Source organism: Lathamus discolor, chromosome 3 (assembly GCF_037157495.1).
Source record: "Lathamus discolor isolate bLatDis1 chromosome 3, bLatDis1.hap1, whole genome shotgun sequence".
Lineage (NCBI taxonomy): Eukaryota > Metazoa > Chordata > Aves > Psittaciformes > Psittacidae > Lathamus > Lathamus discolor.
Window position 1 is genome coordinate 132,072,440 of NC_088886.1, and position 13,912 is coordinate 132,086,351.

Sequence of the window (13,912 nt, forward strand, 5' to 3'; positions counted from 1 at the left end):
CAGCCCAGAACGCCAACCGTATCCTGGGCTGCATCAAAAGGAGCGTGACCAGCAGGTCGAAGGAGGTGATCCTGCCCCTCTACTCTGCACTCGTGAGACCTCACTTGGAGTATTGTGTGTAGTTCTGGTGTCCTCAACATAAAAAGGACATGGAACTGTTGGAACAAGTCCAGAGGAGGGCCATGAGGATGATCAGGGGACTGGAGCACCTCCCATATGAAGATAGGCTGAGAAAGTTGGGGCTGTTCAGCCTGGAGAAGAGAAGGCTGCGTGGAGACCTCATAGCAGCCTTCCAGTATCTGAAGGGGGCCTATAGGGATGCTGGGGAGGGACTCTTCATTAAGGACTGTAGTGATAGGACAAGGGGAAACAGGCTCAATCTTAAAAGGGTAAGTTTAGATTGGATACAAGGAAGAAAATCTTTACTGTGAGGGTGGTGAGGCTCTGGAATGGGTTGCCCAGGGAAGCTGCAAATGCTCCATCCCTGGCAGTGTTCAAGGCCAGGTTGGACAGAGCCTTGGGTGACATGGTTTAGTGTGAGGTGTCCCTGCCCATGGCAGGGGGGTTGGAACTAAATGATCTTGAGGTCCTTTCCAACCCTAGCTATTCTGTGATTCTATGACTATCCTGGTTCATTTTTCTCACTCCTATGGTCTAACACTGCTAGTGGTGTAACAGCTTTCTTCTCTGAAGAACCTGCCACCTGAAACCATCTCCAAAATATCCTGCACTGAAATATACACATAAAGATGGTACTCTCCCAGCCACAATCAGAACTGAATAAAGTGAATATAAATAGTTCTATGCTGCAACAAGGAACTTCACTCTACACATACCTCAGAAATACTAAGCCAGTGCATAGGACACATTTACATAGGAACTAAAATGCCTTCAAGAATTTCACAATAAGGCTGTGCTGACAGGTTATAGGTTTTCTTACCTAACAAAATTTCAACCTCTCTTCCATGGCAGGCCATTGATTCTCTTAAATCATTTATCCAAAAGTAAAATACTTTGAAACTTTTTTCCTCCATCTTGAACTAGGGAGGACTAGTATATGCAAATGAAATACATTTGCATCCAGATACTGCACACCCCTTTTCCATTAGTTCTGTGCTGTGAGCTTGGGAGACCACATAGCACACTCCAGACAAGGAGCCCCCTCCAAACAGAAAATCAAGCAGCACAGTGCATTTCAACTACTAGTTTTATGAGCAGCAGCATTACATCCAAATCAAATAACACCAAGTAGTCTGTCAGTTTCCCAGTCTCTAGATAATCTGGCTAGTATATCAAAGTGTTTAGAAGTGATCAGTGCAGTTCAATTATCATTAATGGCAACCGGTGGGAATGAGATGATGTTATGTTGAAAGCACAAGGAAACATTGTCCTACCTGGGGCAATTTCAAAGAGATGTTTCCCTGGTTCATCAGGATTAGGTGGCAGCTCATTCACCTGATTACCTTGCAGTAGTATCAAGCCCTGTAAGGGACACAAACACCAGTGAAAGGGGAAAGGCTACAGAGAGGATGGCAAAAGTAAGATAAACATAACAGACATAGCAAATTTAAGCCCCAATTTTCCACAGAGCCCATCTCCTTTCCACCCTTCTGAGCAAGAAAAGAGTGAGCTGGGCATGCACCTGCCCCACCTGTCTTTTCTCTCAGACTGAGCACTTCTGATAAAATGATCTTTCCTCTAGAATAATACTCTGAACATGCACAGGAGATTTGAATGTTCATAGCTTATAGAACAACAAATACTACTCTATATCCAACAGATCTGCATCACCCCTCCAGCGTTATGTTTAAAAAACAAAAAATGAAAAACAAAAAAACAAAAACAAAAAACCCCCCACACAAACAAAAGCAAACAAACAAAAAAAAAAAACACCCAACAAAAAAACCCCAGATGATTAAAGTTCCAGAAGCAAAATTACCCTGCCCACATTGCATATATGCAGACTGTTCAGCAATGTGGAGTATTGCTATTCCATCTACAGAATATAAAAGCAAAAATAATAATGAAAGAAAAAAATAGAAAATGTGGTCATTGTTTACTGAGGCCTTCAGTTTAGATATCCTTGGTTTTGCTTTAAGGAAATTTCATGTTTACATTTTTTATATCAGTTATTTCCTTGTATTTAAAAATTAAAATTCTGTCCTTTGTGTGACAGCAAGAGATGGGGTTGGGTGTTCTGTACCACATTGTAAATTTGTGCATAATGCATTTGACATACGCAGATTTGAAAGGGGAAAAAAAAGCCTGAACGATGACAGAAGTGACCGCTCAGAAGACAGGCAGAGATATTCAGCCAAACTCCACAAGGGACCAAAACCAGCACCTGCTGGCTCCACAAAGCATCCTAAAGGGGAAGAGTGAACTGAACTTTATATATTTTTGTGTGCATTCTCTCCACATAAAAGCATCAGGCAACTGTTGAGTTTACTACAGCAAACTGTGAACAAGGCATGCTGGAAACAGTGGAAGACTATTAAATACTCCAGGCTCTATGCTACTCAGCCCATACATTTTTTGTTCACCAGAAAATACAATAAGAAGGAAAAGGATGTAAGACAGAATTAAAAAAAAAAAAAAAAAAAGGAATTAAAAGAGATACTAAACTAAGCTCCACATGCTATCTAGCAGTACCTTCCCCTGAGCCCCGTTCTGCAACAGGCAGTGCAGCCCAAAACAGCAGCGTCTGCAGACCCACTGGGCAGACATTTATCTTCTTTCTTGCTGCAGCCCCTGCACTAAACACAGATGTTGCAACTTGCACAGCTGCTGTGCTCCAGGAGAGAGGAAGGAGAAGGATTAGACCTGAATGACCTTCTTCTTCTTCCCTTTCCTATGCCGCACTAAACAAGGCGCATTGCCCACTATAATTCCAGAGCAGAGCTGCTATGTGACCAGCTTGGGAGTTGGTAAAGGGCTGAGATAGAAGAGGATAGGGCAGATGGGCAGAGAGTACCCCTCCACACTGTAACCTCCACCATGAATTCCCAGTTTCTAAGTAAGATCAGATCAACCATGGAACAAGAATTTCTGAAAGGATCAAGTCGTGCCATACTCATAACTCCGACACCTTATCTAGAAGGACAAAATATTTCTGATATCAGCATCCTGAAAAACTAAAATTATACCATCAATTACCACCATATATGAACTGCCTTCTCCCAGAAAGCAAAGAGCAAAATTGCCAAGCAAATTAAAGCCCTATGCACACTGCAACACATGAGGTTCATGAAAAATTGAGGCAGTTTCAGGGCATATTATGACAGATGGGAATAAGGACCAAAACATTAATCATAGATTAGTTAGGGTTGGAAAGGACCCTAAGATCATCTAGTTCCAACCCCCCTGCCGTGGCCAGGGACACCTCACACTAAACTGTGTCACACAAGGCTCTGTCCAACCTGGCCTTGAACACCGCCAGGGATGGAGCATTCACAACCTCCCTGGGCAACCCATTCCAGAGCCTCACCACCCTTACAGTAAAGAACTTCCTCCTTATACCCAATCTAAACTTCCCCTAAGTTTTAACCCATTACCCCTTGTCCTGTCACTACAGTCCCCAGTGAAGAGTCACTCCCTAGCATCCCTATAGGCCCCCTTCAGATACTGGAAGGCTGCTATGAGGTCTCCACGCAGCCTTCTCTTCTCCAGGCTGAACAGCTCCAGCTTTCTCAGCCTGTCTTCATACAGGAGGTGCTCCAGTCCCCTGATCATCCTTGTGTCCCTCCTCTGGACTTGTTCCAACAGTTCCATGTCCTTTTTATGTTGAGGACACCAGAACTGCACACAATACTCCAGGTGAGGTCTCACGAGAGCAGAGCAGAGGGGCAGGATCACCTCCTTCGACCTGCTGGTCACGCTCCTTTTGATGCAGCCCAGGATACAGTTGGCTTTCTGGGATGCAGGTTCACACTGCAGCTGGCTCATGTTAAGTTTCTCATTGATCACCGATCAAGTGAACACAGCATGATTTATAAGACAAGATCCTGAGTTTTGCTTCTACCCAAAGCTGAGAGTTTTTTTTTGACATAGAGCAGTTCTCCTTTGACAAGGCAGTTCTCTGAAACAAAAATGGTTTAATCAAATGTGCTGAGGCCCACACTCCCTCTAAGCAAAACTACCCAGTTTCAAAATGGGTAGTGCCTACAAGCCAGTACAAAATGAAAGCTATGTCTTCCTTATCCAATAATTCAAGAATAAATCCCCATTTGAAACAGTTACCTAAACCTCACATCTATAATCAAGCAGAGCTCAGGGCTTGATTCAGAGTCCTGTATTACTTAAGAAAAAGGTGTGCTTTTGTGGTCTTCTTCAGTGAGACAAACCTTTGGCATGATGTTTAGTCTAGAAGAGATTACAGGGGCATAAACTGATTGAACTAACATTCCTAATCCTAACCAAAGCATTTCTGAGTAAAAATATACTTTCTTTACAATCCTTTTCAGAACATGTTTGATTCCATATGGCCTGTATAAAGTCCTCATTTGGGTGACTGGTTTCTTAGTCTCACTTTAACAAGCTTTGATGAAATGGAAAAGAGGAAGACTACAAACAGAAAAACAAACCACAGACATGGAACAGTGGAATTAACGAAGGACTTGCTGGGGACTGTTCTCCAGTATAGCTACTTCATCCTTATCAGTGTGCACCTCATCCAGCTTGCAATGAGACTGCAGCAAGTTCAGCTGGTAGCTAGGGAAATAAAATTAGATTCTTGAGGAAAGGAAAACTGAGGGATGCTTACTCTACCTGTGAAAACAAGAGAAGTCTGCAAACCAGGCTCATCTCTGGAAAGTATTTTTAGGTCACAGGTGTACAGATGGCAAAGATCTTCCAAACACCTCCTTGTGCATTCGTCTCTGCACATGGCAGCAGATTGTGCTGGCTTTTTTATCCTGTCCTTTTAGGGGACAGGAGACTTCTCCAGAGGTATCATAGTACCTAGCTCACAGCTGTCCAATCTGTTTGGCACACTATGGAAAACTCTAAATAAACACTCTGAAAAGACAGAAAAACACCCAGTTCGTATTATCGGGGAGAGTGTATCAATTCTGACAGCTGCTGTCACTGGTAAAAAGACATTACTAAATTTAAACAGATTGATGTATCCTTGTCCAGCAGCTGCTCAGACTGCATTAGCAATCTTGCTAGGGAAGTAAATTAGTGATGGATTAAATCAGCTTAAATTCTCCAAGGTCTAACTTGATATATGCCAAAGCATGCCCCAGAATTGAACTTCAGTTCATGATTAAGTTATTCCTCCCTCCTTCAGGCTTTGGGAGCCTGAGGTGGGTGAACACTCAAGGGACAGGCAATATTTTTTACAGACCTTCCAGTAAGCTGAAGGTCCAAATCCAATTTTTGATGAAAGAATCAGCTTGTACCCTTTTGGGGTATTGGTGCTTTGAGGGAAAGTCCTAAGACCACAGGCGTTCATACCTTAAAGTTATTCCTGTAAGAAGACCAATTGAGACTTTCTTCACTGAACCAGGCTCTGGAGAGCCAGGGCTTGGGAAAGAAAAGCTGCGACAGGAAACATGAACAGAAAGCTTCCTTTTCTTGACTGAGTCCTGAACAAACACAGCTGGTGCCAGAACACTGATCATCCTAATTCTCATACCATTAACTTTAAAACAGCACATCAGACACTGTTACAAACTCTTACAAGATGGGAGAGGGAGAATACTGGGTCTCAAATCTACCCTCAGATATGTATTTCTGAATCCCAGGCCAAGGATGATGAACTAACTACGTTAACTTCTTTATTTTAGCTGAACATTGAACAAAATTTCTACAACAGCTTTCTGAACCCAAATTCTAAGGATCAAAACAGCTCAAACTAACCAACAACCAGACTTGGCCTCTGTCTCAGATAACAGACAAGATGGAAGTCAAATTGCCTCTTAGCAGGCTGTGGATAGACCCTCCATGGTTCAACTGATTTTAGCAGAACAATTAATTAACTAATAAACTGAGTTAATTACTGTCTTAGATCCTCATGTCTCAGGCCAGGAACAGAAAGCAAAATAACTTGAGGAAACTTAAGCTCAGAGCAATACTAACATTCTGCTTACCTTACAATTTTCCAAAAGAAAGGAAAAAGTGAATGAAGATTCTGAGAGAAAAAATAACTCTCCCTTCAACATTCATTTCTCCTGTGCTCTTGACACCCTCAGATTTCCTCATCAAAAAAAACAAAAATCCCCCCCAAAACAAACATCCCCCTTCCCCAAAAAATCCACACCACCAAACAGAAAAGCCCACCACCAAACCACATACACCAAACCTTTAGTTTCTTGAGTAAGATTCGACCTGAATTTATCTGACAGCCCAGTTTTGTTACAATGCCTTTTTCAGGAAAAAATAATTGAAAAGTTTCTAACATTACTGGAACTGGATTTTGTCTGGGGGAACATTTTGTGAGTAGCAGACCTTAACTTCTAGAGTCAATACTGGGAAATAAAGAGAAGACTTCTGAAGCTGAATACATGTTAGAAACCCCTAAACAAAAGGTATTTCTGTTTTGTGGAGGATTTTGGGTTTTGTTCTTGCATTTTTTTATTGTTTTGGGGTTTGGTTTGTTGGGTGTTTTTTTTTTTGTTTTTGTTTTTTTTCTTTCTTTCTGTCAAGCTGTACCTACAAATCACATTGGACCAGAGGGTTGCAGAAGCACCTATTGGTGTGAGTAACAGCAGCAGTTCCACCTGCATACTGCTCATGGAGTAGATGGAACGATGAAGTCCAGTTATTTCAAAGATTTTCCAGGTACTGGCTGCCTTTTCCAGCCAAAACAAAACCCTCTTCATTAGAAGCTAATAATCTCCACAATGACTTAGAGGATGAAATTCCAGTCTGTTTCATATGTAAGTACAGCTTTGCTCCTTCACCTTGCAAAGTACACCTTAGATTGGAAAGAGAAAGCAGATAGCCATGAGATAGATTTTACTGACAAAAAGTGTTCAGGATACCTGTGGATAGTCTGAGAGGACAGAGATGTGCAGGCTCACACAGAACTCTAGGAGAAGAGGGAGAAATGCCAAAATGTCCTGTTATTATGAGATATTGCCTAACATCCGGTTAATTTCCATTACCAGCCTCAAGGGTCACAGGTGTCTTTCTAAGCTATGTGGCCACACCTGTACTACTGTCCCTTCATTCCAGAGAATCCCAACCAATAGCCATCTATAGGTTCCAAAAGTACATCTCACATGTGGGATACATGCAGTCCTAGTCAAAGTCAGATATGAATCCTAATTTGCAACTGTTAGAATAGTCAGAGCATAGTCTTGCACCATCCTATACACAATGTTTTCCCTCAGTGATAAATGTATGGCAACCCTGCTTCCAAAAAGAGACAGGGTTAAAGAAACTCTTCCCAACATGACTATCTGAGGCAGCTCCTTCCTCCATCATGTTCACTGATATAATTCAGAAGTGGCCAGCTCTCCCTATGTATTGTCTAGGAAGATAAGGTACTTGTCTTAAAAGTGCAAAATCCAGTTGTTGCTTGCAGAGTCCTGAGCAACAGCAGGTATATCATCAAGTTCAAGTCTTTCTAGCCCTTACACAGCAGGTTATCCCTCATGATGGATCAAATCCCTGATTAGGTAAGAGCCAGATACAGCTAACCAACATCCTCATGCACTTACCATGCATGAGGCAGGCTCACAGGGGAAAACTCATTTCCATTCTCACTCTACAGTAAAATTTAGGTGTGGCAGTTAAGCACACGGCTGCATCAAGCAGTAATAAAACTATAACAAAGTGTGTGGATTGTGATATTACACAGGCTGTCTGTCACCCTGTAATGCTTGTACTGACTCATCAGGAGGCAGCAGTAGTCTTATTCAATTATATTTCCTCTGTTCAATCATTCTGGTTAAAGGTCTGACAGTCAAAACAATGACTACATGAAATGTGCTGGATAATATACTACATCAGCTAGGAAAAACTTTAGCTCAGATGGTGCAATAATATTTTACAAGCATGTTGAAGAACCTGAATAAGAAATTCTTCACCTCAGCTGTAAGCTTTATCCCATCCTGCAACACACCTCCTCACCACAAGTGCTGTAGATGTAGAATTGTCAGGGAAGCAGAAATTAATCCTGAATCTAGTGCCAAGTCTAGACTGCCAACTACAATATACTCAGCTCTGCATTTCCCCTAGGTACAGGAGCACTGTCCTTTTCTTATAACTTTTTCTAGGGAACCACTTTTAATTGTACGAAGTTGGTACTAGAATAGCAACAAGCTTGCAAAAAGGCATGTGAAGCAGCAGGAAGTTATTAAAAAAAATCCATTAATTAATACTTGGCTTGAGACATACTTATGCAATATTCACTTCATTAAAACTGTTTAAAATATTCACTACCAAAAAGTTACATGTTACATGCCCATGGGAAAGTTGCATGGTGACCTCCTATTACACTTTATGACCTGCAAACTGTTCTACAGCTACTCAGAACATAGTTAATTAGAATCTCCTAAATCATTTGCAAGAATAAATGTGCTTTGGAAAGCTTCCCTGCACACATTTATTGTCCTCTGGACAAACCAATATAGCTGATCTAAACTTTAAATTAAATTTAAATTACTAAATTTTAAGTAGTCCTACTGTGGTTCAATTTACTCAATTATCATTTAGTGGTTGTTAAATAATGGTTGCTAGCAGGCTGTCTAGCCACTAGCCAACCTCTTCTCTCATCGCTAGCTCCTTATCATTCTGACACTCTTTCCTTTGTCAGTTTTCTTCCTGCAGTCTACTTCCGGATGGCTCTATGACACTGTTTAATATGTGTTGCACAACAGGACTTAACCTGTTTCCACTAGGAAAAGTGTTCTTTCATTCATGCTCCATAAAGTATAAAAGTTTCGACAAAGGAAGTTTTGACTTCAGACAGCTTGTTTTCCCCCCACTATAGACATTTTTCCCCAGTATGCTAAATTAGTTTTTGCTATCAGACTCACACTTCTCCCAGACACAGACAGCAGAAAGCCTGCATACATTCTTTCTCCTCAAAATTTTCATAGAAAAGCAATCATTCCCAGGTGCATATAAAACACACTAAACCACATATTACACAGCCCATCCTCAAGTCCTGAACGCTGGCATGTAACAAAACCTACATATTCTACCCATACAAGCCAGCCCTAAGTGGCTGGCTCATCTCTTGGTTTAACAATGGATAGTTGAGAGATGAGGCCCAGCCGACTAAGCAAGGTTTTTCACTCCCACCTCAGTAATCTCGGACTCCATAGCTCTTTCTGTCAAACTCCAGTTTCATAGATGACCACAGTAAGGTTTGGAGGTCAGTGTGCCCTAATGGGTAAAGAAACACCTTCTAATCTTTTCCCAAGCTGTATTACTTGCCTGGGTAGTACCCAAGTCTCCCTGCAATGTCTCTTGCCGTTGAGCCCCTTTAAGTGTGTATGGTTTTAGCTAGGATAGAGTGCAACTGAAATGAGCTGTCAATCAACTCAGTGACTATGACCCACATAGAAGTCACAAGCAAGACACCCTACAGTTCTCTAGTCATACCTGAGGTTTAGTTTCTTCTTCATCCTTATAATAGAAGAGCTGGTCCCCACGCAACACAAACCACCGCTGCTGCCAGTTCTTCATAATGCTCCTCTGTTTCTTCAGCCAGCCACACTTCAGCACACGTTCTTGAGGGTTTGGAGAAGAAGGTCTGGGGGGAGGCCCAATCTGTTCACCCATCACCAAACTCTTTGACCGGGCTGAAAAAGCAATTACAGAGCAAATGAAACAAAGAAATAAGAACATACAGAAAGACTAAATAACTGTTCCAGACTTTGTTCACAGACATGGACAGAGCATTATATGCATGCTCACTCTTTGAATGGGTACCTGTTTCAAGCTGTACATTCAAGTTCTTGATAGTCAAATATAAGACAAACATCAACATTTTGGTGCTACTCACTCCAGCAACCTTCTAAGTGACACAATACCTTCATCAAGGTTTCACTGCTCATACTACCTTTTTTTATAAGTCATTACTGCCTTCCAGTTCTACACAGGAATAATGACACTGCTGTCTCCTAAAGGGAGATATACCCAGTGAGAATGTCTAAGTGTGGTGAGGAAGAAACAGAAAAGAAGGAAGGACAGAGTATAAGAAAATATTCTCACTCCACACCCTACTATCCAGAATGATTAAAGTCAACTCATTCTTCATGGCTTTCTCACACTGAAGCAGAAAACACAATGAAAATTAAAAAAAAAAAAAAAAAAAAAAAAAGGTAAGATGGAAAAAATATGTAAATCTCACGAAAAAAATAATGCTAGTTTTCTTCCTCCTCTCACAATCCTGCAGTAAGAGTACTGAAGCTTTGGGGCATTTGAAATTAGTCTAGAGTAGCAGATAATGATTATATATTGCAGGCAGCAAGCTAGTCCTCTAGAAAAGATAAGTTAGATAACTTCATAGGTCTTTTCCACCTCTACTTCCTTTGGATTTATGAAGTATCTTATAGTTAATACCTCTTGCCATTTTCCTTCATTGCTGCCAATATGATACTGTTCCTTCCCATTTTCTACATTCCACAGTGTAGAAATTTTATAATTGCCCACTTGAAACAGAGGTACAGTTTAGAGGCCAGTACCAGTGAATCTACATCATTGATATTTTATGTTAGCACCTAAAAAACAGGTAAACTTCTTACTCAGACATCCCTGATACACTACAGCTAATTCAGCCTGTAACAATGGGCAATCCTCTGCCTCTCAACATGATGTCTAGTTTTGCCTCTTTTGAGGTCATACAATTAAAACATCTTGCCTTGATACTACCACCTGGCCCTGGTCTCTACCCCTGGTTCCTCACCACAGAGTGATGCAACTGACAACATATGCCAAAGGAAAAAAAAAAAATAAAATGGAGGTGGTGGTTGAAGAATAAAACACACACACATATATATATATATAATATATCACAACAACAACATTAAAATTGATCTTATTTCTACTCTTCCATGAAGCAAGCTGCAATAGAAGGAGAGGCAGATATAAAGTACTGAGTTCAGATCTTTAGAGAGCCTTCTCAGTGTAATTCAGTAAGGGAAATCACATTGGTGTTCATGATAAAAATCGATTTTAAAGTTCCCCATGGCCTGGCAGCCAGGACATCATGTTCTGCTGTGTAAAGAAATATAAGCCCAACACTTTTATACACTAAACATTTCTGTCTGGGGAGAGCATATCTGAACAGTAGCACATAATTACCAAAAAGTCTCAATGACAGAAATCTCTGCTTGTCTTATAACATATACTCCACTCCAGCTTAAAAATCCACTCATCTCTCTTTCAATGATCCAGTAGGCTCTCAGTCTGGCCTCAGACAACTTCACGGTTTTATAGACAGAAGATGGCATTACTTTGTTCGTGTTAATTTTCAGTGAAAACCCTGTCAAACGGGCTGAAGGGATTCCTCCTACCCATATTTCTCTGAACTGGTAAGCTAAGTTCTGCTATTCTCAACAGATTAATAACAGGTTTGCCTTGTGCCCCAATCAAGAGAAACCATCCCACCCAAGGCTTCATACAACCTGGCCTTGAACACTGACAGGGATGGAGCACTCACAACCTCCCTGGGCAACCCATTCCAGTGCCTCACCACCCTAACAGGTAAGAATTTCCTCCTTATATCCAATCTAAACTTCCCCTGTTTAAGTCTGAACCCGTTACCCCTCGTCCTGTCACTACAGTCCCTGACAAAGAGTCCCTCCCCAGCATCCCTATAGGCCCCCTTCAGGTACTGGAAGGCTGCTATTAGGTCCCCATGCAGCCTTCTCTTCTCCAGGCTGAACAGCCCCAACTTCCTCAGCCTAAAACTGTTTCACCCTGTAACTATTTAATGCAATTAGAAATTAAGTTTTTATTTTGTTTTTAGTGTCATATTAAAATTGAATTAGAAACTTCAAATGTTATAAGAAGCACTGATACAGTGTCACAGCTTTTTCAGAATTATACTTCTCTTATTTTTGGTTAAAATGCCTTGCTGAATTTAACCTGAGCTCATGTACAGTATTGGTCCTACATTAGTGAAGTTTACCAGCAAGCTTCAGATTTGCCTAAGTAACCGAGCGCTACTCAATTCTGATTTTTACATAGCCAAAACAATAAAAAAAAACCCAAACAAGCCATAGAATTCACCTAAAAATCAGGCTTATTCTCTTATCTTACTCACTATAGCCTGTCTCACAGACAGGCATTTTCATTCCAGCAAAACGTATGAAGAACCACTCTTCACCAAGAAGTGGAGAGCCTTATACCTTAATATATCCCTTTCTGGCAACACAGTGCCCTCTAGCAGATTATACAAAAAAAATACCAGAACAACTTCACCTCCTTCCCTGTCCCTTATAACTGCCAAGAAATGGAGGATCCTATTTCATATGCATGTAGCAAGAAAACTTTTCACATTAAAATGTCAATAGTAGAGGTTCATAAGGATTTAGCTAAAGGAACCACCTCTGCCTCATCACAGGCCATGTTTTACAACAATGTCCAAACTGCAATCTGGTTTAAACCATCCCAGATTCACATTAAAACATATATTACTACAAGAATATCCCAAGAATCTGCTTTTCAAAATGAAACTATAATGTTTCTTAGCCACCATTTTGGCTATTAACCTAACCTGCTACTCTAATAATATGAAAGTCCATAGTACAGTGAGCTCCTCAGCAGTCTCCAGATTAAGTGTGCAACTCCCAGCCGTTTCTAGTCTTCCTGACTTGCATATAGTGATATAAACCATCTCCTGCCTCACCCCTCCTCCTAAAAGGAAATCAAATTTATTTAAGTGGAAACTTACCCTTATTTTAGCATCTATACTGGCACAGACCTCACAAAAGGCATCAAATATCCAGCTTTGGAATAACCTAAAGTATGCTATCATGTATCTCCCCTGCAGACAACTTTCGGTATTATTTGTACCGCTCTACCTCGTAATTACTTATTAAAGTGCAGAATTAAGGCTTTCATAATCAGTCACTGAAGAACATATATCTGTTTTTTTATTTTAAGCAGCACCATGTCTTAGTCAATCCCTATGGCTGTTAATTCTTCACGTTTAGCTTTCCATTTCCTTAGAGTTTCCAGTCATGACTGTAATAGTTAATTTAATTAGGGAGCTACTTAGCAACCTCATCTGTAAGTCAACAGCATGGATCAGATAGAAATTTTTAGGAGGACGAATTATTTATGGCTATTAACAACATTGACGTTTAGATTGCATGCTTCACATAATACAGTAATTGCACAGAGGTCAGAAGAAAACTTTCACAGATGAGCACAGCCTGCTCTAAAGCAACATATTTTTCATACTACTGGGATCAAAATATCCTTTTATAATCTGATTCAGTACATCAAGCACTTGATTCTTAATAGTAGATATGTATTCTTAGTGCTTATCCATTTAACAGAATTATGTAATCAGCAGAGCATAAGGAAGAAAACAAATCAATCAGACTCACAACAGCTCATCAAATACTTTACATGCTCTGGAGCTCTGATCCAGTAATGCCTTTTCAATAATACCACACAGTGTGGCTTTGCTCTTTACATTTTCATTAATCGATTATAAACTCCATACACATTAAAATGTAAACCAAAAATCAATGTAGAAAAGATTCAACCTTTCCTTGGAAAAAGGTATAGGATGCTTCTACACAGCACAGCAGTACTAAAATACTGACTACATGACATAGTAGCAGGGAAACAAGGCAATTACACCACAGCAAGATTACAAAGGACCATACAGACCCCTATCCTAGCTGCCCCATAGGTGGCACTAACGATGAGACAAGCATGGGTTTTTTGGCATGATGCATCATTAGATAGCAAAAAACCAGAATTGCAGGTGTTGAAA

At 40.6% G+C, this 13,912-nt stretch overlaps 1 protein-coding gene across 2 annotated transcripts in view; it reads right to left on the minus strand.

The window, feature by feature from the left end:
* Positions 1-13,912, minus strand: part of ARHGAP22 (Rho GTPase activating protein 22) — a 148,226-nt gene that overhangs the window by 125,597 nt on the left and 8,717 nt on the right. For both annotated transcript variants that reach the window (XM_065671831.1, XM_065671829.1), the window contains exons 2-3: positions 9,559-9,758; positions 1,395-1,482 (exon numbers count right to left, since the gene is read on the minus strand). In XM_065671831.1, coding sequence (XP_065527903.1) covers positions 1,395-1,482; positions 9,559-9,738 — 268 coding nt within the window. In that variant the 5' untranslated portion in view covers positions 9,739-9,758. The remainder of the gene's footprint in view (positions 1-1,394; positions 1,483-9,558; positions 9,759-13,912) is intronic.